The sequence below is a fragment of the Sus scrofa genome, chromosome 13 (assembly GCF_000003025.6).
Source record: "Sus scrofa isolate TJ Tabasco breed Duroc chromosome 13, Sscrofa11.1, whole genome shotgun sequence".
Classification (NCBI taxonomy): Eukaryota; Metazoa; Chordata; class Mammalia; order Artiodactyla; family Suidae; genus Sus; species Sus scrofa.
Genome location: NC_010455.5, coordinates 107,483,649 through 107,506,636, shown reverse-complemented (window position 1 = coordinate 107,506,636; position 22,988 = coordinate 107,483,649). Strand labels below are relative to the sequence as shown.

At 37.6% G+C, this 22,988-nt stretch overlaps 1 protein-coding gene across 1 annotated transcript in view; it reads right to left on the bottom strand.

Moving 5' to 3' along the window:
• LOC100153543 (multiple epidermal growth factor-like domains protein 6) overlaps positions 1 to 22,988 on the bottom strand; it is a 580,873-nt gene that overhangs the window by 90,762 nt on the left and 467,123 nt on the right. Inside the window, exons 9-16 of the mRNA XM_021069816.1 lie at positions 21,843 to 21,962; positions 19,739 to 19,861; positions 16,311 to 16,448; positions 11,574 to 11,696; positions 8,954 to 9,076; positions 8,400 to 8,591; positions 2,190 to 2,318; positions 604 to 732 (exon numbers count right to left, since the gene is read on the bottom strand). Of these exons, the coding sequence (XP_020925475.1) occupies positions 604 to 732; positions 2,190 to 2,318; positions 8,400 to 8,591; positions 8,954 to 9,076; positions 11,574 to 11,696; positions 16,311 to 16,448; positions 19,739 to 19,861; positions 21,843 to 21,962 (1,077 nt within the window). The remainder of the gene's footprint in view (positions 1 to 603; positions 733 to 2,189; positions 2,319 to 8,399; positions 8,592 to 8,953; positions 9,077 to 11,573; positions 11,697 to 16,310; positions 16,449 to 19,738; positions 19,862 to 21,842; positions 21,963 to 22,988) is intronic.

Genomic DNA, 22,988 nt, shown 5'->3' with positions numbered 1-22,988 from the left:
CGGCCTACGCCAGAGCCACAGCAACGCAGGATCCGAGCCGCGTCTGCAACCTACACCACAGCTCACGGCAACGCCGGATCGTTAACCCCCTGAGCAAGGGCAGGGACCGAACCCGCAACCTCATGGTTCCTAGTCGGATTCGTTAACCACTGCGCCACGACGGGAACTCCAGGATGCAGGTTTGATCCCCAGCCTTGATTAGTGGGTTAAGGATCTGGCATTGCTGTGAGCTGTGGAGTAAGGCGCAGATATGGCCAGATCTGGCATTGATGTGCCTGTGTTGTAGGCCAGCAGCTACAGCTCCGATTTGAACCCTAGCCTGGGAACCTCAACATGCTGCAGGTGTAGCCCTAAAATGACAAAAAACAAAACATAACAAAACAAAACAAAAAACACTGGCTTCTCCCCTACTTCTTGGAACAGTTTCATTAGAGCTATCTGAGTGACTGTTTCCTGGACTAGAGTTCCCAGCAAGAACCAGAGTACAATCTAAAACTCACAACTGATGATAGGTGTCTTTCTTTAAGTTGACACTAAGATATTTCAGTATTTTTCTGAGCTTCCTTGCTTCACCAGAGAGAAAATTTAGTGCCTGTGACTTACTCAGATGACAAAACCTCCCATAGCGTCCTGGCTCACACATGCAGGCACCATACACCCTGTGGCAATGGCCATTGTTGGCACAGTTACATTTCCTTTTGCAATTGTTCCCAAAGAATCCTTTTGGGCATCCTGGAGGGTAAAAAGACAAATAAAGCAAGGATTAACCAGCATGCAAGTCTTGCTAGAGCTCTTATTTCAAAAAAGCAGAACCTTGCAAAAGGCAGGACGTTTCTAACCTGATTGGACTGAGCCTAGAGAAATCTTTTAAAAACCACACCTATGATTTTATATCCTCTGCCAAAGATTTCGGCAATGACCTGCCATTGCTGTCAAGTTAAATACTCCAAACTTTACACAACAAACGAGCCTCCTCTGCACTGGCTGATCTCATGTTGCACTAATATCTCCCTGACTGACTTTCACTCCACCGGCTGACCCTCCTCAGGTGCTTCCAATGCACTTCACTCTTTCCCACTTCAGGGTCAGGCAACACATGGCCCCCTCAGTGTGGAATGCTTTTCCCTCTCTCTTTTGCTACCTCACATCTTCTCATTTTGCAGGCTTTGGCTTAAGTCTCACTTCTCTAGAAGTCGCTCCCTGGCTCACACATTCTGTGTTGTCCTCATGGTCTGAGCTCCCAACACACATTAATATTTAATTTGTGATACCTACCAACATTTGTAACCTATGTCTGCTTTGAACAAGACTGTAAGTTCCATGTGAAAGGACCAGGAGCTTTTTTATTTTTGTTTTGTTACCATATCATAAAGCTCAGCACAGTGCCTTGCAAACACTTAATACGTATATTTTGAATACATGAATAAATATTATGCAGGGGGATAAATAAGTAGGATGGCACCAGGAGCCTTTCTGTACCTCTCAGAGAGAGAAAGAAAACTTTGTTTCCATCTCCCCAGTTCCATGATCTGTGAGAATCTAATAAACTCCTCATAATTTCTGGTGGTCCCTAAAGACTTACGTCTTCATTGACTCTCTTCCTTCAGATCCTGGGCCTGTTTAAGCAGTGTTTTTTGTTTGTATGTTTGTTTGTTTTATCTAGCCTTGTAGAAAACGTCATCTCTTTATTGGTTTCCCTGAAAAATCCACACTTAGCACTCATTGGATTGGTATTTTGTGAGTGTTTCATCCATCTTTTCTCCTCTTTTTTCCTTTCTCTTTCCTCTCCATTTCTTCTCTGATTTTAATCTTACTTCTGTCCTGATTGGCCCAAAGAGCTTTATTTCTTCTTTCTTTTATTATGCAGAGCAAATCAATTCAGCCCAGCCCCTAAGCCCAAACCTGCACACGCAAAAGCAACATTTTGCTCGATGGATAAAAAAGGCTCTCTCTGTATCAGAATTCATCTTCTTAGAGCACAGGTTGAGATTTAAAATCACTTATTTTGTTCTGTTATACACGTCATTAGTCAAGGAAATTATACTCTTGTACAGACAGACACAGCCTTTTTCTTCTTCAGAAAAGACCACCTCGAAAATACAGATGTACCTTCCATTTCATTCATTTACCATTAGAAATTTCAAGAAGTTAAAGAGTGGTCTCATATGACCAGCACCAGCCATTCCTACCGTTTCCACAGGTTTTCCCATGAACCCCCAGGGGGCACTGGCACTGCCCAGTCAGAGGATCACAGGTGCCTCCATTCTGACAATCACAGATGCTGTTACACTCTGTCCCACTGGTCTCTGGGGAACAAGCTACCAAGAAAATGGAGAAGGTGAACATGCAGTCTAACATACTCATTGTGATATAAATGGAGAGAAAAGAGAAAAGCTCGTCTTTCTATTAGAATGGATTCTGAATAATTAGAATTGCTGCAACTAGCAGTCCCAGGAAGAGTCTCTAGTGTGTTTCAAATTTGAATGACATCATCATTCCTGGGGGAATTACTGATGCACCTAGTTAAAATGATGCTGACTGAGGAACTGCTAACAAGGTTTGCCTGCAAAATTTTACCTTGTTTCTTTAACTCTAATCCTCACATTTTCATAACTACCTAAACATTTTTGCTGTATAGCTGTCACTAACCACAATGAGAAACAAACAGCATTTTCTATTTTGAAAAATGGGAAGAAAATATAGAAAAATATCTGTAACCAGAAATGAATGTAACTAAGACTGACTTGCAGGTCCCAAGATATTCTTCAATGTCAAAGACTGATGAAGTCCAGCAAACAACTATTTTCTTTGGTTCGTTGTTTTCATGAAGGAATGCTTATTATTCTATTAAAAAAATAAACTGGGGAAAATGTCTATGACTTTAAGCTTAACTTGTGTAACTATAGCTGTTGAGATAGTTTTTGAAACCATTTAAATTGACATTTTACCATAATCAGCTAAATACTATAAAACTACATTTAGGTCACCTCCTGTATACACCCCTACCATTCCAGATGCTAATATGGAAACTTGGCTTCTTATTCACTTTTTTCCTTTGCTTTCAAGGAAAGCAAAAGGGATAAGAGAGAAAGAAATTGGCAAAGAGGTTGAGGCCTACGTTGTTAATTTACATGTAGCAAGTCTTTGAATTCTTATAGTAACTATGGGTGGCACAAATGAAGAATATATACCTGGAAAATGAAGCTAAGGAAGTTTAAATGGCTTGCACAGTATCTGGGTTACAGGAAGGCATCAACATTGATAGACCAACACTATCATTGGGTACTCTCCCACAAAAAGAAGAATATGCTATCACAGAGAAATGGGATTTTTCTGAATACTTCATTGACATCAAACAGAGCAATTATCTAGGAGAAAAAAGTTTTAAACAAACATGCCCTAAACCATAGCTGGATAACATGGAAGAAGTCACAAATCCTTCCTTCCATATAATACACAGTCCATTCTTTTGTCATATGAAAATATCTATCTTCTCTTTCTACTGAATAGAGCCTCACATAACAAATGAGATAGGTATGAAGTCTCTTCAAAAGAAATGGAGTTCTAAAATGTGCTATTATGTGGCAATTTTTAAATCATTTCATTGTAACTACTTGGACAAATTCCTAAGACAGCAAGGTAGAGGTTTTCATTATAGACCAATAAAGACAATGGAAACACTAACTCTCCAGATCCCTGCAGAATGTTCTTTTTTTTTGAAGAGCTGGTACTCTCAGAAATACTAGTGATGAGTGATTGGTGACTTCCACTTACTACAGTTTATAGGGATCATTAAGAAAATGTTCTCACTCTCCTCTTTGTTAAAGAAGTACTGAGCTTTTTTTTTTTCCCCAAATTTGGATTGTTCTTTTTTCATTTTTGTAGAAAAAAAAAAAAATGAAAGATAGAGGAAACACAAGGAAGATATAAGCTTCTGCTTTCAGGGGCAGACTCCCATTTATAGGACTATGTGAACACTTAGAAGAATGTCAGGTTTTTCCAAAGTCATAGAAGGGGTTATGTCATTTTCATTTTGTCAGGAGGTTCATTTTCAATATTTTATATTAATTTTGTGTCAGACTTTTATTCTGATGCCATTCATGATAGATTGTTAGTTTCATTTCTTATGCTGACATGCTAAGGATCAAGGGTTTGGAAGATGCACCAACAAAATTCACAAAATGTAAGGCAAACATTTACTTCCTTAATTCCTAATACTCATGCAATAATATTTATTCGATCCCAGTTTGATACAGTTGACTATGTCAAGTGGCAGGTCAATATAGCTGAGTGTCTCAATACAAACTTTGATTCATTCATGCCCTGGCTGCCTCTAATTTGGAGAAATGTGAATAGGACCTTGCCAACAGGCTCCTAGGCTAGTAAGGGAAATAGAACAGGAGCATAACTAACTAACTCTAAATCAATAGAGAGAGAGAGAGAGAGACGGTAAGTGCACCGAATTATAAGTAGTTGTGGTTAGACTGGGGCCATCAAATAAAGATTCATGTGGTAAATGGTGACAAAGACGGCAGTTTAGCAAAAGACACAAAGCTGCAAAGTATTAAGTAGTGAGTGATTTGGTTTGCTTGAAATGATAAGCTGGTCAAAAAGTTATAGATAAAAAGAAAAAAGCATTTATGAGGGCCCCATATTAGATGGTTGCCAGTGACTCGGTTAGTCGCATGTCTAGGTTAGTTTCTGAATCAGGAAATGGGACACTCCTGAGGCTTTTTGAGCAGCCAGAAAACTGGTCAGAGCTATACTTGAGGAAAATCCTCAACACTCTAACTAGTAATTCTGGGCAAACCACTTCATGTTATAAGCCAACTTTTGCATTTATCTCATAATAGAAACAGTATTTGTGTCCTTCCTTCCCCTATGCAGAGGGTTAAAAAGAAAATCTGCTTACATCATCTTCCAAGTCATTCACAGAGACTAAGAAAACTCTTTTATTAAAAAAAATTTATGAGGGAAATTTTAAAAGAGAAAGAGGAAATAAGGATAGTCAATATATTATGTTTTTATTACTTGGCAGTTTTAGTACCTGCAAGTAAACCTCCATTTAAACTATAAAGGAAAAATTTATTAGGGGTAGTATTTCTCAAATCATTGACATTTTCTCATAGGAGACGTATTAAAAAATCTAAAGTGTCACTGGCTGTACTTACATATTGTTTAAAAGAAAAAGAAAGGCAAACACAAACAAAACATTAGGCAGCAAAGAGTCAAGTAGTTCCATCAATTGCACTTTGCAACACAAATCTTTTCATTTTTTTCTTCATTGGGAATAGTCTGCCAGGGCCTAATGATTTATTTAAATGGAGGGATTGTTACAGGCCTCGAATATCAGGATCTTTTATTAACTTTTATGTTCCATGGATAAACAAGAGACAGAACACAAAATCCCCCATTTTCATCACATGTTCACTTTGAAACCTCAGTGCTTCATAGATGTTCTTTGTGCAAATGAATAAATTGACTTCTCACCCATCTCAGTTGCTAATTTTGTTAAAACATTTTAGGGAGAATGCATGTAAACTCATCACCAGTAGTTTACCAGTAGTAAAGGAGAATTCATCACCCTCTTACCACCTCTTCAAGGTATCACTTATTTCATTACAAAGAATGTCTCCCCAGCCAACTGGGCAGGAGCACCTACTATCTCCTTCCTGGCACCTGCCTCCATTCATGCAGTCCTCACAGCTCAAACTGCAATTGTGTGCTCAGGTCTGATATAAACAGACTGCAATGTGAGACCACCTTAGTGGATCCACACTGTTTACATCACTGAAAAGGAAGATGAAAACCTTCATTTCCCAAAAAACAAGCACACATGATCCTTGGGCATATTTCTTAAAGAGTCCCAGAAAAAGACAATAGTAAAGAAATGCCTTTGAAAATAGAACTTGGGAAATAGTCCCAAAAGAGTATTTAGGATATTTAAGAAAGTTAAAAAAAAAAAAAGAAAAGAAATTAGCATGGATTTCTGAACATAAAAATAATCAATGTTCCTGACACTTTAGTGTTTTTCCATCCAGGCTTTTTTTAGGCAAACTTTGTTTTTTTTTCCCAAGTAAGCCTTTTTACTGAGATTTAGTATACTTTCAGAGAAGTGCACAAAACTCAAGTGCACACTTCATATTTTTTCTCGGTAGTGTAAACAACCCCAAGCAAAGGTCTCCCAGATCAAAATATAGATTAATATCAGCACTACAAAAACTCAAATGCTGATTCTCAATCATTAGCCTGCCAAATTAAGCACTATCCTGATTTTTATCACAATAAATGATTTTTCCCTTTTTTTTGAACTGTGAACTGAAGTTTGGCACTTGCCATCAGCCTCTCCATGGAGTAAAACATGAGCCACTGCAGCTGCAAACCCTCAGCAGCCCCTGAGTGGAGCTCAGGGTAGAGACCAGGAGTGAGGCACTCTGCGCTCTCGGAAAACTGGAAGAACAGGCCTTCAGATAGTCAAGATATTTTTAGGAGAAGATATTATGTGCCCAATTCTTGTATCTCCTCATATCTAGAAAAACACTAAACTCCTTCATGGTGATGTCTGCTTCTTTTGACTGATAGTAACCTTCAAGAGATCAGCAACAAACTTTTGTAAAATGTGTGTGTACAGCATGCACCTCCCCCTCACCTTTATCATAGCCTGATATTCCCCCTTTTCCTCCTTGGGTGGTATTTCAGCCCAGTCTGTAGTTAAGGGTAAAGAATGTCTCTAAGTGTGAGAGGCAGTGAGTCTTGCCTGCTGTGAAAACTCAGGATACTGGCCTGGATAGCAGAGGTGCATATCAAAGGAATGATTTCAGTGAGTCCCTGCCTCTTTTGTTCCTGCTCCCTGCCCTTTGTTGCAAAAACTCCTGTACATCCTAGCTCCTCCCCCACTGCCTCAGAGCTGTTTCTCAGGGCTACCTGAAATACTGCCTCCTAGGCTTAAGTCCTAATTTTGCCCCAAATAAAATTTAACTCTCAACTTTCAGGTTGTATATTTTTTTAGTCAACAGAACAATATATAAATGGAATCATAAAGTAGGTACTGATTAACATTAAGTTTCTTTCACTTGACATAATGTTTGTGAGACCCACCCACATTGTATGTACACTATTTTTTATGGATGTGTCATATTGTATCATATAAATGTACCCTAATGTGTTTTACCATTCTGTTTTTGAGGGAAATTATTTTAATCTGAATAAGGATGGAGGGACTTGATTGCAGTTGTTTTAAGGCTATTTTCAAGCTCTGCCCCTAGTTCTAGGTGGGGGTCTTTCAGACATCCTGGTTGAAAGCTTGTCATGTTCAGCCAGGCTGCTCCACTTTGGCAGATTCTGAATTCTGACTCCCACCTCCTCAGCACCTGTGGAGTGCTTAGCTCCTCACTCTCTTAGCAGCTGTCTGTAGACTTCCTGGCTTCTCTGCCTGCACAGCCCATACAGGAGCAACCGGCTCAAGGAGAAAAGTAGTCCAGATTGCCCATCTCACTTGTCTGAATTTCTCCCTAGATCTTGGCCATTCAAGTTCTGATTGCCTTGGTCAGAACTATTTCTATCCTGACTTTGAGCAGCAAATTATCTAATTGAGAAACATTAAAGCATCTCTATTTTTACGCAGATGCATTAATTGATATGATTATGATTGACTATAGCATATAAACAAATCTGCCATTTTACAGATGCTTCTAAAGCAATCATTAAGCTTTGATATTCTTAAAATACAACGAATAGAGGGAGAACAAAAAGAGCAGCTCTATCTTACAAAGAAAAGAAAAAGCAGCAGCTGACTGGCTGCAAACTGTTACTTTTGAAAGAGGTTATGCTAATTTATTTTGATCAGAAGTGATTTGATGCTTGAGTTCTGTTGCATGGATATATAAGAAAACAGCTCACATTTGTAAAGATATTTTTTCTTGGTCCACTTGAGCATATTGAACCATTGGTTCTCAGCATTTTAAAATCTAAAAGGAGACTAGATTTTAAGGCTATTTATGGTAAATTTTAACTATACAAAAATGACTTCTGGTGGAGTTTAAACTGTTACAAGTAAAAGGTCCCAATTCTTCTCTCCATTGTGCTAATTCAAAGATACTTTTCAGCTCCATTTCACTGTATCACATTTTCAATAGCCCCCACCACCCAACACCCCCACCCCAGTCCACACATACCTACATAGCACCCCTTTATTGTGTAAAGGGAAGAAATGAAAAAGATGACTAATTTGACAGGAAGTTTTGAAGAAGCAACTTGGGTTCTACTTTTCTTGCTAATATCACCTTAAAACAATTGATAGCATTAAATATTGATAATGAAATTGCCTATAAGAAATGTATGTGAATTATCTAAAAATAGAGGAAAGAGGTGATTATAATGAGATACATTCTTTTACGCACCAACTCTGTGCAAAGCAGTCGATTCTCCTCGAATATCCTCTCCCTCTTCCTCCTCATCATCTTCCTCCTCCTGGGTGAGAGGCAAAGAGGTAGCCCCATAATGAAGCAGTTGAGGTGCGCTCTTGAATAGAAGACCTGGAAACCTCACAATGTCTAATTCTTCTTCTTCCTCTAGCTCATCATCGTCTAAAGCTAAGACCAAACAGGGAAATGCATGGATTCCACATGCTGGTTACAAGAAGGAAACGCTGAGCCAGGGTTGATGAGAGAAATGAGAGTTTGAACTAGACAGCCAAGGCAGGGAGGCGGCTGAAAGGTAAAAGTCTTTGCGAAGGCCATTTCAAACAGTTCACAGTAAATGAGGTGAGACGCAGCAAGCACAGCGTTGAAACTGCCACAGAGAACAAAAGAAAAAAGAAAGATCTCAGTCTATGAAGAGAGAAAGGGGAGGAGAGGTTGAGTTAAAGAATATCTGGTCTCCGTGTTCCTGAAGAACAAGATGAGGGTCAAAGTCGTTTAGAAAAGATTTGACAAAATTCTTCTCGGCCACTTACAGATGCAAGTTTTTCCATCACTTCCAATTCTGTAGCCTTCCTCACAAGTACACTCATAGGTTCCCACAGAGTTAATACATAGTTGGTCACAGACAATATTGACCTCCAGACACTCATCCACATCTAGGAAAAGTTAAACAATGTCTGCTCTTAGGTATTGAGAGAGAAAATAGACATTATGAACTCATAGGTATATCTATCACCTTTCTTAACCAATGACAATATATTGCCATAGAGAAAGCATAGCCCTGAATTCTTCCTCAAGTGCACCCTGCCAATTATTTTTCTTTCACTCATTTTTCAAGTTCACCATAGTTTATCTACATAGACAAGGTCTTTCCAAAAGCTCGCTTATGAGTTTGTTTTTTATTTTTTATTTTTCTTATTATTATTATTTTTGGTCCTTTTGCCTTTTCTAGGGCCACTCCTGCGGCATATGGAGATTCCCAGGCTAGGGGTCTAATCAGAGCCAAAGCTAGGCCAGAGCCACGCCAGAGCCACAGCAGTGTGGAATCGGAGCCGCCTGCAACCTACACCACAGCTCACGGCAACGCTAGATCCTTAACCTACTAAGCAAAGCCAGGGATTGAACCCGCAACCTCATCGCTCCTAGTCGGATTGGTTAACCACTGCACCACAACGGGAACTCCAAGAGTTTGTTTTCGTTAATGGTCGAACCTGTGGCACATGGATGTTCCGGGCCAGGGACTGAATCTGTGTAGCAGGTGTGACCTACGCTGTAGCTGCAATGATGCCAGATCCTTTAACATAATACACCAGGCCTGGGGTTAGAACGTCCACTTTCCCAGTGACCCAAGCCACTGCAGTCAGATTCTTAACCCTCTGTGCCACAGTGGGAACTCCATTCATGAGATTTTGATGAAAAATTTTAAATTTAAATGATCTCAGGCTGGGCACCATTTTGCAGAATGTTCAATCACTCGAATTATTCAATATCTATGGTGAACCATTTATTCCATACATAATTCTGTACAAGGTTTGTACAAGAATTTTAGAGATGGGAGAATCCTAAGCTTTGATCTCATATGACTTACTGGTGTTATGTCCACGTCTGAGCCCAGACTTGGGTCAATGTGATCATGATACTCAAAGTTCATTTATGAAGTAGAGTTTCTAGGCCTGGCCTCAGATTGTAGATACCTTTTCCATTTGGATGTGTGTACCCAAGTATGTACATTCATGCCATACAATCATCTCTTGGCTCACTCTGCTTAAGAGCAGATGGAACATGAAATTCAATTTTTTTTCTTTTTTTGGCCCTGTTAATTGGATAGGAGGTATAAGTGGTAATATGCTCTACTGTGTTTAGAATATATAGATATCGTAATTGTATGTTCTTTGCTGTTAACACTGCAAGGCTGGGGAGCTTGCCATCTATATGAAGAAATACACCTATCATCCTCAACAGAATTCAAGAATTCATTTCTTTAATCCAGGAAACACTATTTTTCTCTGAGGCATTAAAGTCTTCTTATATAATTTGACTGTTAGTGAAATAGATATGTCTTCCAATTTTTGATTTCATTTCAAGAAAAATACAGTTCAAAGTAATGGCAATAATGATCACAAATGAAAATTTAAAGATTAGATATTTAAGGTAAACTCAAAGTAATTTACAGCAATGAGTTACAGGAGTCCTTTTTAATGATATAAAAAAATGTATTGACTTTAGTCACTAGATTCAAACTCTCCTAGATCTTTTTTTTTTTTTTTTTTTCTTTTTAGGGCTATACCTGCAGCACACGGGAGTTCCCAGGCTAGGGGTTAAATCGGAGCTATAGCTGCCAGCTTACACTACAGCCACAGCAACTTGAGATCCAAGCCACATCTATGACCTACACCACAGCTCACAGCACTGCTGCATCCTTAACCCAATGAGCAAAGCCAGGGATCAAACCCATGTCCTCACGGATACTAGTCGGGTTTGTTACCACTGAGCCACAACAGGAATTCCCAAAGATCTTATAAAAATATATCTATCAGCTGAAAATCATCTAAAGGTAAGTGAACCAGTTTCAACAAATAAGTTGCAAAATTATAAAATGACTGATCTTAAAACTTGCATTAGCTAGATTAACAACAAATATATGAAGGATTCTGAAACCTATTGGACTGTGGTTCATGAACCAGCAATCCTCTTGCTATTGCCCTCTAATTAAAATGATTTTCAGTAATCACATCTCTGATTTTGGTCAAACTTGCCATGAATGATTCCTATGGCAATGTGCTATGGCTTGCTGGAATCTCTCAGTTGCCCATATACATTAAATTTGGCAAAAGGGATTATGGGCCAATGAATATTGTAATAGTAATAGCTACTTTGAGTTGAGTGATTTCCATGTCAATCACGGCAGAAGGCACTTTACATTTATGACTTTTTTTAATTTACCCACTAACCCCTAATTGTCTTCGCTTTACTGAAAAGGATTGGAGGCCCAGAGCACTGTCACTCAAGTTCACACAACAGTAAGTGGTAGATCCAGAGCCTCTTTGGTGTTAAAGGGTTCCTTTCCCCACCCCAACCCTCTGCCTAAGATAGTCCTCCTCCACTGACTGCCCCACCACATCAGTGATTTCATGTTAGGGCTCAGGAATTTACCATCACATGTACAACCATCAGAACTGATCCGAAAGCCTTCCCGACAACTGCATTCATAGCCTCCTAAATAGTTGATGCAGAGCTGGGTACAGCAGGCCTCTCCACTCTCACATTCATCAAGGTCTGAAGGGGAAAGGACATTTCTGTTATGGAAGAGACAGGAATTCAACCAACCTATAGAAGTATCGGAAGCCTTGTGTCTAAATTAAAACTGTTTGACTACTTATTTCCTATTTCTCCAGCTACACAGTACAGACAGTGAAGAAACTATAACACAAAACAAGTGAGGCCTGCATTTCGGTTTATGTTCCTTGTGTGCTTCTCCTATGCCTGGTGTTTATTTTGAAAGCATGTAAATAATCTCCAAATATATTTATAAGCACAGGGAAAGAGATCTATTTCGTCAGTTTAAACAGCAATCTGACTGAATAAACAGAGAACCTGAAGAACAAAAAAAAAAAAAAAAAAAAAAAAAAAAACCCAACCAAACAAACAAACAAAAAAGCTGGAGAAGAAGAGCCAAAAAATTCCTCTCATTTAGTGAATATTTGATAGCTACAAAGAGGAGGCAGTCTTGAGTCCCATAACGTGTTTGTTCTTCTAGAACTTCAGGTTCCCAAGCAAAAGAAATTCACAGGACTGGGAAGAGAAGTGGTTAACTGCAGTTCAGAGAGACGAGAGATAATCATTTTAACATTATGTGTTCAATGACAGAATGTTTCAGGGCGTTTGCTTGAACTTTTCGATGATGTTTTGACCGGGACGAGTTTTTATTATAATCGGTGACACCATTACCCTGAAATGTCCTATCAGATAAACAGCTTTCTAAATGATGATCTTTAGGTCTCCTTCAGCACTGTTATTCTAGAATTCTACAATCCTGCATGTGTCTTCCTAAGATATAATTGCCCTAGGGAAAATAAAGCTGCACCAGAGGATTTCAAACTGAAACCTTTTGGCCAAAGGATAATTCTGTTTATTGCAAGTATTGAAGTGATCACTTATAATATAATTGGCTAAGGAGTAGCAACGGATTCTTCACCCACTGCTTTACCTAGGGGAAATTGTGGGAATTGTGTGGTAAGGGATTTTGGCTACAGGTCTTTGGTTCAATTCTACCCTCTTTGTTTGTTGAGCTGTTAAGTTGGGTGGCTTATAAGTGCAGAGTTTACAAAATCCCATTGTTCCATAACTACATGAACAGCCACAGATATAAAAGGTCAGTGTCTCAATTAACCTTGGAAAGGGTACCAATGTAAGAAAATGCAGACAAGAGAAAGGAAGGAAAGAAAATGCAATCAATCAACCAAGGTTAAGGGTCACCATAAAACATCTAAATGAAGGTCATTTGGACACAAAACGTTTTTTCTCCTGCAAAATGTCACAAGCAATGGTACTCACAAAACTCTAGATGACATTTTTTTTTCCTTTCCTATTTTAAACCTTCCTTTCTCCTATGGATTAAATGGTATGAATACAGAGGACAAACAAACAAAAAACCTTCAAAAATCAGTTTTATTCTACCTAAAACATTATCTTTTATGTTTTTGGGGTTTTCTTATTTCAAAAATATTTCAAGATTTTTTAAAAGTCTTCTCAGGAGTTCCCGTCGTGGCGCAGTGGTTAACGAATCCGACTAGGAACCATGAGGTTGCGGGTTCGGCCCCTGCCCTTGCTCAGTGGGTTAAGGATCCGGCGTTGCCGTGAGCTGTGGTGTAGGTTGCAGACGCGGCTCAGATCCTGCGTTGCTGTGGCTCTGGTGTAGGCCAGTGGCTACATCTCCGATTCGACCCCTAGCCTGGGAACCTCCATATGCCGTGGGAGCTGCCCAAAGAAATAGCAAAAAAAAAAAAAGAAAAAAGTCTTCTCAGATACCACCAGACCCTGTAAACATACACGTCTGAGAATTCCTTGGGCAACTAGCAAGGAGCACAATTGCATCACATAACTAGAAAAATGAGTTCCTTGATCTATCATTGTATGATCCATTTTGGATTCCCCTGTTATCATTCCTTGTGGGCTATCTCTTTCTCATGTTTGGAACTCATCTGAAACTCCATCCATCCTTTCTTAAAATGCCCTGTCCCTTCAACCCTTGTATCACCTGTTTTCCTAAGTTTATTGATTTCTTTTCAGATCTTATTGATTGTAAGTAAGATCTTTGCTTGCTTATTTTTTTTCTTTTTAATTTTCCCCCTTTCTGATGGTCATATTTTTTTCTACATTGGCCAATATGCCAAATATTGCAATATTACAGATAAATTCACCTACGTAAACTTAAAAATTTAGCTTTAATTAAAAAATAGAGCATCCATAAAAAGAATGAAATAATGCCATTTTGCAGCAACATGGATGGAATTAGAGATTATCATATTAAGTGAAGTAAATCGTACAGAGAAAGACAGATATCATATGCTATCACATATATGTGAAATCTAAAAAATGATACAATTGAATTGATGTACAAAACAGAAACAGACTCATAGTCATAGAAAACAAACTTATGGTTATCAAAGGGCAAAGGTGGGAGGGAGGAATAAATTAGGAGTTTGGGATTAGTAGATACACATTTCTGTATATAAAATAAAAAACAAGGAGTTACTGAACAGCACAAGATATTTTCAGTATCTTGTAATAAGCTACAATAGAAAAGAATATGAAAAATAATATATATATATAACTGAATCCCTTTGCTATACATGAGAAACTAATAAAATACAGTATATCAACTATACTTTGATTCAAAAATATTTTAAAAATAGAGCATCAATTCTAGTCAGGTAAAACAAACATTTGACTATGACTTCAGAAAAGCATCAAAAATAAACCTTGATAAAACTTGATCTTCTGTGTCTGCTCCCCACCACACACAGTCACTGAATAATGTGCCAAAGATTAGAATAAAAATTTTTTTCTAATAACTACCAGTTGTTAAATTAGTGAACTTATATCTAGTAAGACACTTGCATTTTATATAGATATCCTCCAAACTATGTTGACACATCTCTAGGTTTTAACCCTAATAAATTTTTACATTTGGGCAAGACTGACCATTTGTAGACTGGGTAACTTATTTTCACATTTATCCATATATTCTCTAGTAAAAAATAGTTGATCTGAAAATAAAGCTAAAAAGAAAATTATTTTAATTTTCTTCATGCATGAATGCTTTTTACAAAGCATCCATGGCCTTAAGTTGTTCTTAGGCAAATAAGTAAGTATGTATATGTATACTCCAAACAAATCACTGCCTTTTTTCTAATGAATATTTAGTCTTTAGGATTGAGTGTTACCTATTGTTGGAAAATGTTTATTTCATTGAGCCATACAAAATATAACATTGTCATGTTGACTGCTGAAATCTCATAAATATGTAATTTTCTACATTTTGACCCTAGCAGATGCCATTTTTCTGGCTATAACTAAGAACTTTACTGCATCATACTTTTAAAGAATAAGGAAAGATACCAAACTATGTTTCAAAAAAATTTAGCAAAATTTCAGTTTCATTTATCCATTAGTCAAAAGAAGAAGATGGATGGATGGATGGAAGGAAGAACAGATGGATGGAGGGAGGAAGGAGGATACAAGTTTCCAGAGATACAAATGCTAGCAAGGTGGAAAATTATAAGCATATTTTTCATTACATAAAAAGAAACAAGGCAAGCAACTGGTTTCATAAAGTTAGCCACTCTATATTCTGAGAAAAATGCAGAAGGCAATGTTGGATCAAGAAATAACAAGTAATGACATTGTTTTGGTTAAAGAATTAATGAAACCAGAATACTTGAAAATCCCTTGAAGCTCATTCTGTCACATTAGTGCCAAACTGAAAAATCCCAAGGACATAGTTCTTTGAAATTGACCTCTTCTTTACAGTACTTCAATTTGTTCCAAACCACACTGAATAACATGAGATGGTCAAAGATTTTTAGTACTCATATCCTAATTTTTAAGAAAGGTGATATAAAGTATCACACACACAAAAAAAAAAAAACAAGCAAATATAGTGTCATAATTCTTGAATAATTCCAAATTGCTTTAGATGCTTGTAGGTGCTCTCAGACCCAGAGCACATAGCAATTTAATTTGATGCCCACTCCTCCTACTTTTAGAAGATATTTCTTTTCCTCAGAAGTTCTAGACCAAACATTTCATTATGAAGTAAGGCTGGGGTGGAATTTATTCTTCTCATTTTCTCAAATGATCTAAGTTTTAATAATATGTTGAAAAAGTTATCTATTAAAAATGAGTTTGAGCTGGGATTTCCAAAGAACAGTATCTTTTAAAGTGTTCTTTTGGAATGTAGCTACCTGCCACACTGAAGTTGAATGTGCATCCAATTTATCACCAAGTTGAAAACCAATGCAGATGATTTACTTCTGCATCAGGTGTGGAAATTTAGGGTCCATGGTAGCATTTGTTGTAGGAAATACAAAGGACATCAAATGGTTAGATAGGCTTTGGAATATTTTCCAGAAATAAAACCGGTAAGTCCACAAATAGTATAATATGTTTTGAATCTCCTTTAACTTCAAAGTAACTATCTAAACACAGCAATATCTTCCATCAATTAACATTTCTTTTATATTTATTCACTAGGAGAGACGCTGCTCAATTTACTTCTCCTTGCAGTTTGAGAGGTAAGGCGACATTATGGCGCTAAGTATTAGACAGGAAAAGACTAAATGAATCCAGGGCAACTTTTGAAGGAAGATGGCATTTCACACACATTACCTATGCATGTTTTCTCATCTGAATCAAGCCGGTGTCCATGGTTACAGGAGCAACGGGGCCCACCAACTGCATGTTCACAGTGATGAGAACAACCTCCGTTGTTCTTTTCACAGCTATTGACAATTTCCAATTCAATCCCTTTCCAAAACAAGTAAAAAAGAGTTATTAGCATAACAACAGAGAAATCTGAATATATGTCAACAAAGGGTAGGGAAGATGACAAACTTTATTGGGAATCTGTCAACACTCTAAACATATAATAGTAAAAGTCTGAGGACTATTAAGGACTGTAAATGTCTGTACCATGTCAAAATACTAAATAATGCTAAATTGATAAAACTGATGCAGAAAGTTAATGAGTCCACCCGTGGTTATTAAACACATCTTAAAGGACACTTACCTCTGTGAATTTTCAGGATATAAAAGTATTTGTTTTGAATTACTGACCAGAAACAAAATACGTGGTTTTCCAGTTGACACACCTGTTCTCAAGCTAATGGTATGTTATTATCTGTTCTTTTTTTAGCTGTGAGTACATGAAAATATTGTTAAAAATAACCTTGGAACAAAAGTATGAACATAAAACCAATGAATTAACTGATTTATATGTAACTAGTATCAAGGTGGTGTGCTAATCAGTCTGATGGACATGAGAGTCACTTACTACATAAACACACTATCACTTTGAATAACAATTTGCTGATCCTGGTACATGCTACTAATTGGGGACATTTGAGGGGCATTTGGAAGAGGGAGGTGTAGTATATGGAAGCCAATTTTTCTGAGTACACTGGTATTATAATCAATGATTTTCTAAGTGAGAAAATGAAAAATAAAGGAATGTTTTGAATCATTGTTAAAAATATGGAATTAGATAATCTGCTATTTTCACCATTGGCCTCTATTGTTCTTCATTTATTTTGCTCGGCCACCTCTTATAAGAGTGACTACACTGGTTCATTTCCTTCCACTCAACTCTTGAATCCTTTGAAAGAAGGAAGATGGGAAAAAACAGCACAAGGGCATGTGGGATTGTGGCATTCCTTGAAAGCCTCTATCACCATTCAAACTGCCCAGGTGTCGCTACTGTTTGTTACAGTTATAGTTACAGTACAGAAACCATCCTCCCTGATCCCAACCTCCAGTCTCTGGTAGGCAGCAGCCCTATGTGCTCTCAGAGCACCCAGGGCACATCCCTGTCATTGTGCTCCTTCCTCTGTGCCTTCATCATCTTGGATTACCCAGATCAAAACAGATGTTCAAAAACAGGTTTTGAATGATTGAATAAAACAAAAGAAGGATTATGCTAATCAATTTATTGTTGAAAATAAGAATGCCTTTGGGTTTAGAAACAGCTAATTTAGGATTGAGCAAAATTAGAAAGCTGAAGGAAAGATGAAAATAATTAAAGGAACTGTTTTTTTTACAATATGTTAACATATACTCTTTAGGGAGACATTTTTCAAATTTTGGCTCCTATTCCTCTTTTTTTGTTTGTTTTTTGTTTTCCCTATGATCAATGCAGCGCTAAGACAGCTGGAGGTAATTTACTTTAAATGTAAATTGTATTATTGTAACTTCATGGAGACTATATGAGACTAAAATAAGTTCATACTTATTTATAACTGGCTAACTGATTATCAGTAATGTTTAACTATCAAAGTTAAGCTTATATTTTAACAAACTTTAAAAACTGATCCCATAGGCAGCAAATAATCATTATTTATTTGACATATTAAATATACATTAAATATGCATGGAATTTAACTTCACTATGTATTTTTTGGTAATTTAGGGGAAGTTTTATTTAATGCTGGATCTGAAATTTTCCATTTCTAATTATCACAAGGTAGTGATAATTCATTTGTAGCACACTTTGAGGATTTGATATTTATGTTATATGATATTTTGAGAGTCTCTGAGAAAAAACCATATAAATGCAAAATGTTGTTGTCCTAGGAAAAAGTTAAAACAATATTTGCCTAAAATACACTGTTACATGAAGGACACATAATTCATTGTTAAACATTACCATGTTCTGAAAACATTCATTCCACCTACAGGCTTTGAAACACTTAAAATACCAGTTTTCGCAAAGAAAGCTTTGCATGTCAGTTAGTAAATACTGAGGTCTGGTGAGAGCTACACAAAGAACTTAGCCAAATATTCACATAAGGGAAATAAATGTGAAAATACACTCCTACCAAATGTATTCAACTCCAGGGCAAATTACTTTCCCAAGTAAATTCTATAGAAAACCCGTACCTCAGAATTCATTAGCAATAATGGCCCCCTCTTTAATGATAACTGAGCACTCACCAGTCAGATTGCAGAAGGTTTCATTTCAGGCAACTGTAAAATATACTCATCTCCTAAACCTCTGGCTACACTAAAAAACCAAAATATTAATAAAAGAGAAAAACCCATTCACATTTCTCTCTGCCTGAAAGGACTCCTCAGGGCATTGAGAGAAAGACTCACTTCAGAAGAAGTTGTATCCTAATTAGTAGTTAATTCTTCTCTCCCATCTTATTTAATTTGCTCTTTAAAAGACAAATATCACTGAAGCAAAACTGCCCTCTCTTTGAGCAGTATAAATATATCAACAGACCTTAAAATTATACTGGCAATCCGGCATTAAAGAAACATAGAATTTTATGCAGTGGAGGGGAATGAAGAATTTAGTGACCTTAAGAATCTCTCTCCATGAGAGCACTTAAAAAAAACACTACATAATTTATTCTATTTATCACTATCTTCATTCTTCTTCCTTGATTGAAATTGGTAAAGAGACATATGATGTATAAAACACGTAACAAAGTAAAAAGGATAGTATATTTGGAGCCAAAAGATAACAGTTCAAGTCCTGGTTCTGTCAGTTCCTAATTTTGCATCATTGGATGTTTGGTTTTGACCCTGAATGAATGGTTTACTAAGATGTGGAGAAGTGGGAAGAGAATCTTTAAACTGAGATGGGAAATCAGACCTTGTCCTACAATCTACAGCTGCTTCTTGTACTGCTGGTTCCTTCGCCTTGGCTAGTTCCTTTTTCCCTGAATTTTACATGGAGATATTAGTGTTCAGCAAATATTGCACATCAGAGGCAATAGGTGAAGGAAGACAGTCTTCATAAAGGAAAGCCGTGGGTCCAAGAGAGCCCCAAGTCAGAAGACCTGAGACTTAGTCCCTGTGGTCTACACTGTGGATCATGAGGCCAACCACTTTCTATTGACTCTGGGCCCTTGTTTCTCCCCATTAAAATAAGGTTGTTGCCCTTCTCAGCTCCCACCCCCACCCTACCTCAGTAGGAAACAATCTCAGGAGTTTCTGCTTTGGCAAGATATTCAGTGCAATTCTTTTGTTTATGACTCTTGTCTAATACTTGTAAAATGCCACACGTTTCCTGAGCTGTGACTGTTATCACTTACTGTAACACTGTTTTCCATCAGCTCCCAGCTCAAAGCCAGGGTGGCAGCCACAAGTGAAAGATCCCACTGTGTTCACACAGTGATGGCTGCAGGGAGCAAGCCCTTCAGCACACTCATTTATGTCTGCAGAAAAAGACACACAAGAGTGGGGTCTTCAGAGCTGGAATTAAGACTTGTCTGTAAACTATAAAAACGAACTAAAGCATCCCCTCTCCCAACATCAACCATGACAGTAAAATACCACATAGGCTCCATATTTGCAAATAAACCAACTGCTAATGACACTAAGTCTAGTGCTGGTTTTATGTTCTCAAACACTTCTTTCTATTAGAACCTATTAGAGTCTATTAGTTTGAAGAAAGAGAAAATAAATAAAAATAGAGTTTTTCTATCCCCTAATAATACAGGTAGAAGTCACTGTAATTTGTCTTTATAAATATACATCAAATTCTTTCTTTTTTTTTTTTTTTTGTCTTTTTGTCTTTTTGTTGTTGTTGTTGTTGCTATTTCTTGGGCCGCTCCCATGGCATATGGAGGTTCCCAGGCTAGGGGTCGAATCAGAGCTGTAGCCACCGGCCCACGCCAGAGCCACAGCAACGTAGGATCCGAGCCGCGTCTGCAACCTACACCACAGCTCACGGCAACGCCGGATCGTCAACCCACTGAGCGAGGGCAGGGACCGAACCCGCAACCTCATGGTTCCCAGTCGGATTCGCCAACCACTGCGCTACGACGGGAACTCCTACATCAAATTCTTAAACAAAAAATGGTAACTCTCTGATTTAAGGCAGTACAAGTGGCCACACACAAGGCAGATTTGGGGCTTTTACATGTAGCCTTCTAACGTGTAGGTTGTACACATGATTGTCACAGGGTAGTGCCATTCAAACACTGGTGCCCTCTCTCTCAACACTGATAGCTAAGTTATTCAGTGTAACATCATTTCGTGGCCCAGGCAGTCCCTGCTCCTTCCCTTTAAATGGATGTGTCTCACCATCACTTCCCCAACAAGAACTTCCTTCTTGTATTATCCTACATATCACACCCTGGACTGTTAAGAGAAATACTCATTCTTCTGAGGTATTTGTAAAACTCTAAGTAAGCAATAACTTTGGGGATAGACTTTCTAGGAATAATGCATCAAATATTAAAATAAAAACTTGAAAAAGATTTTGTATAGATAAACACAGGCATATGTATATATCTATATACTTATATAGTTGTCATTTTTTCACAAATATTTCATAAGGTCTTATTCTGTATTAGATGCTGAGCAAGGTAGGTGCTATGTAAACAGAGGACCACAGCAGAAATGTTCTCTGTCAGTAAAGTATGCTACCACAACCCGCAGAAAATTTTATCTTAGTTTTGGCTTAAAGAAAAAAACACTTAACACTAATTTTTATGTCTAATTCCTTTTCAGTTTATCAAAGTGTTTATCAGTTCCGTAAGTCAGGAAACATTCTGTATTTTCTTAATTAATCCAAACAAACTGTTTCTCATTTCATGGAAATGTCATGATAAAAATGAAAGATTCTGTGATTTCTCAGAAGTTATTAAAACAAAGACAGTCCCACAGGAATGACTTCATTTATCAGTTCTGGTCATGAAGTAATTTATCACTTTCATCTCTGAATTGAAGTATGTCTGTTTTGCTATTTCTAGGAACCAGAAACATGTAACCTTGTATTTATAGAGTTTCTTTCTTTTTGGTTTTAATTATTCCTAACTTCTGAGAGCTCTCATTTGCACATACATGCTTTTCAAAGGTTATCCACATCTTCTGTAGCCTATAATGAAAAACTCCCTGTGTGGTTATAGAAAGTCTGAAATATTAATTCTGGAATTCACTTCAGAATGAAAAACAGAAAATAAAAAGCATTAAGTCTGAAATTGCACCAATTGTTTTTTTGGTAACTAAAAATTTCACTGAATTTTTATAATATCATAAAAATTCTTTTCAAAATGATCAGCTAAGATATAAATGTTCCTTTTTAAGCACAAATGAAAACACCTTTCTCCTAGCTGTTCCGACTATTCAAAACTGAATTACCACAAAATTTCAAATAATTATCCAATTAATCCATCAGCTTCAACTTCCTACCTACACAGGCCTTTTTGTCTTCAGACAGCTGGAACCCTGGGTGACAGGCACACCTGGCCACGCCATTCTCATTCTGACAGATGTGGACGCATCCATTCCCACCTGTGCAGGGGTCCATCTCTAAAAGCAATTAAGCAGTGATAGTTTGTAATTCATTTACTTTACAAAAAAAGATATGCAGAACAGAAGTGTGGAGAAAGGTAAAAGAGACCTGGGGCCATACAGTTTCGCACATAAAGATAGTAAGGACTCTGGAAAGTCTTTCCCCACTTTCAGATGAAAGTAATCCAACCAAAGGTTTCCCATTTTGTGATCTGAATTCCCCAAAATAAACAAATTCAAATATGGATCAAGGTCAAAGAACTGGCTAATTTTACTCTTCTCAAAAGTACATCTGCTGTACAGGTCAGCAGGAACTCCTCCACACACCTTTGCACTCTTTTCTCCTTCTCACCACCTTTTCCATCCCTTTCAGCAGCTGTGGTCCTCAGATAAGCCTTTCACATCCTCTGGATCTCCTCTGCCTTTGGATAAGCAACCATGGGGTGAGGAGAAGGCCAACTAGAGCGACATGTATTAGCTACAGCTGCCATGGAGATGAAATAAAGAAGTTCAGATCCCCCTTGAATTAGCCAGCTGACCTCCTTCTCCCCCAGCTTGCCCTTGTCATAGTCAGTCAGTCATATTCTCTGGAAGTCCACACTAATGTGAAGGCACACATCCTATCAGTGGTACCTCCTCACAGAGCTTACTTGTTGAATTGATGGCTTAAGAAATTCTTGTCTGACTCTGTGAATCAGCCTTATCTACATGGCAGGCTGCTGGGGTGGGAATTTCCACTCCGGCCCAATTCCCCTTTCCTTTTTAAAGATAAAGCAGAATATAAAATGCAGAACAATAAATAAAGATTATCCTGTCCCCATATTCACTCAGTTTCAATGCAACTACTACCATACATTAATATAAACGTTTTCATTAGTTTCCAGTAAATCCTTCCAGACTTTATGAGAATATAACTGATGCTAATATCTATCTATCTATCTATCTATCTATCTATCTATCTATCTATCTATCTATCACAGATGCAATATACATTGTTCTGCTCCTTGCTTTTAGGTAAGGAGAGACTGAAATGAATTTGTAGAA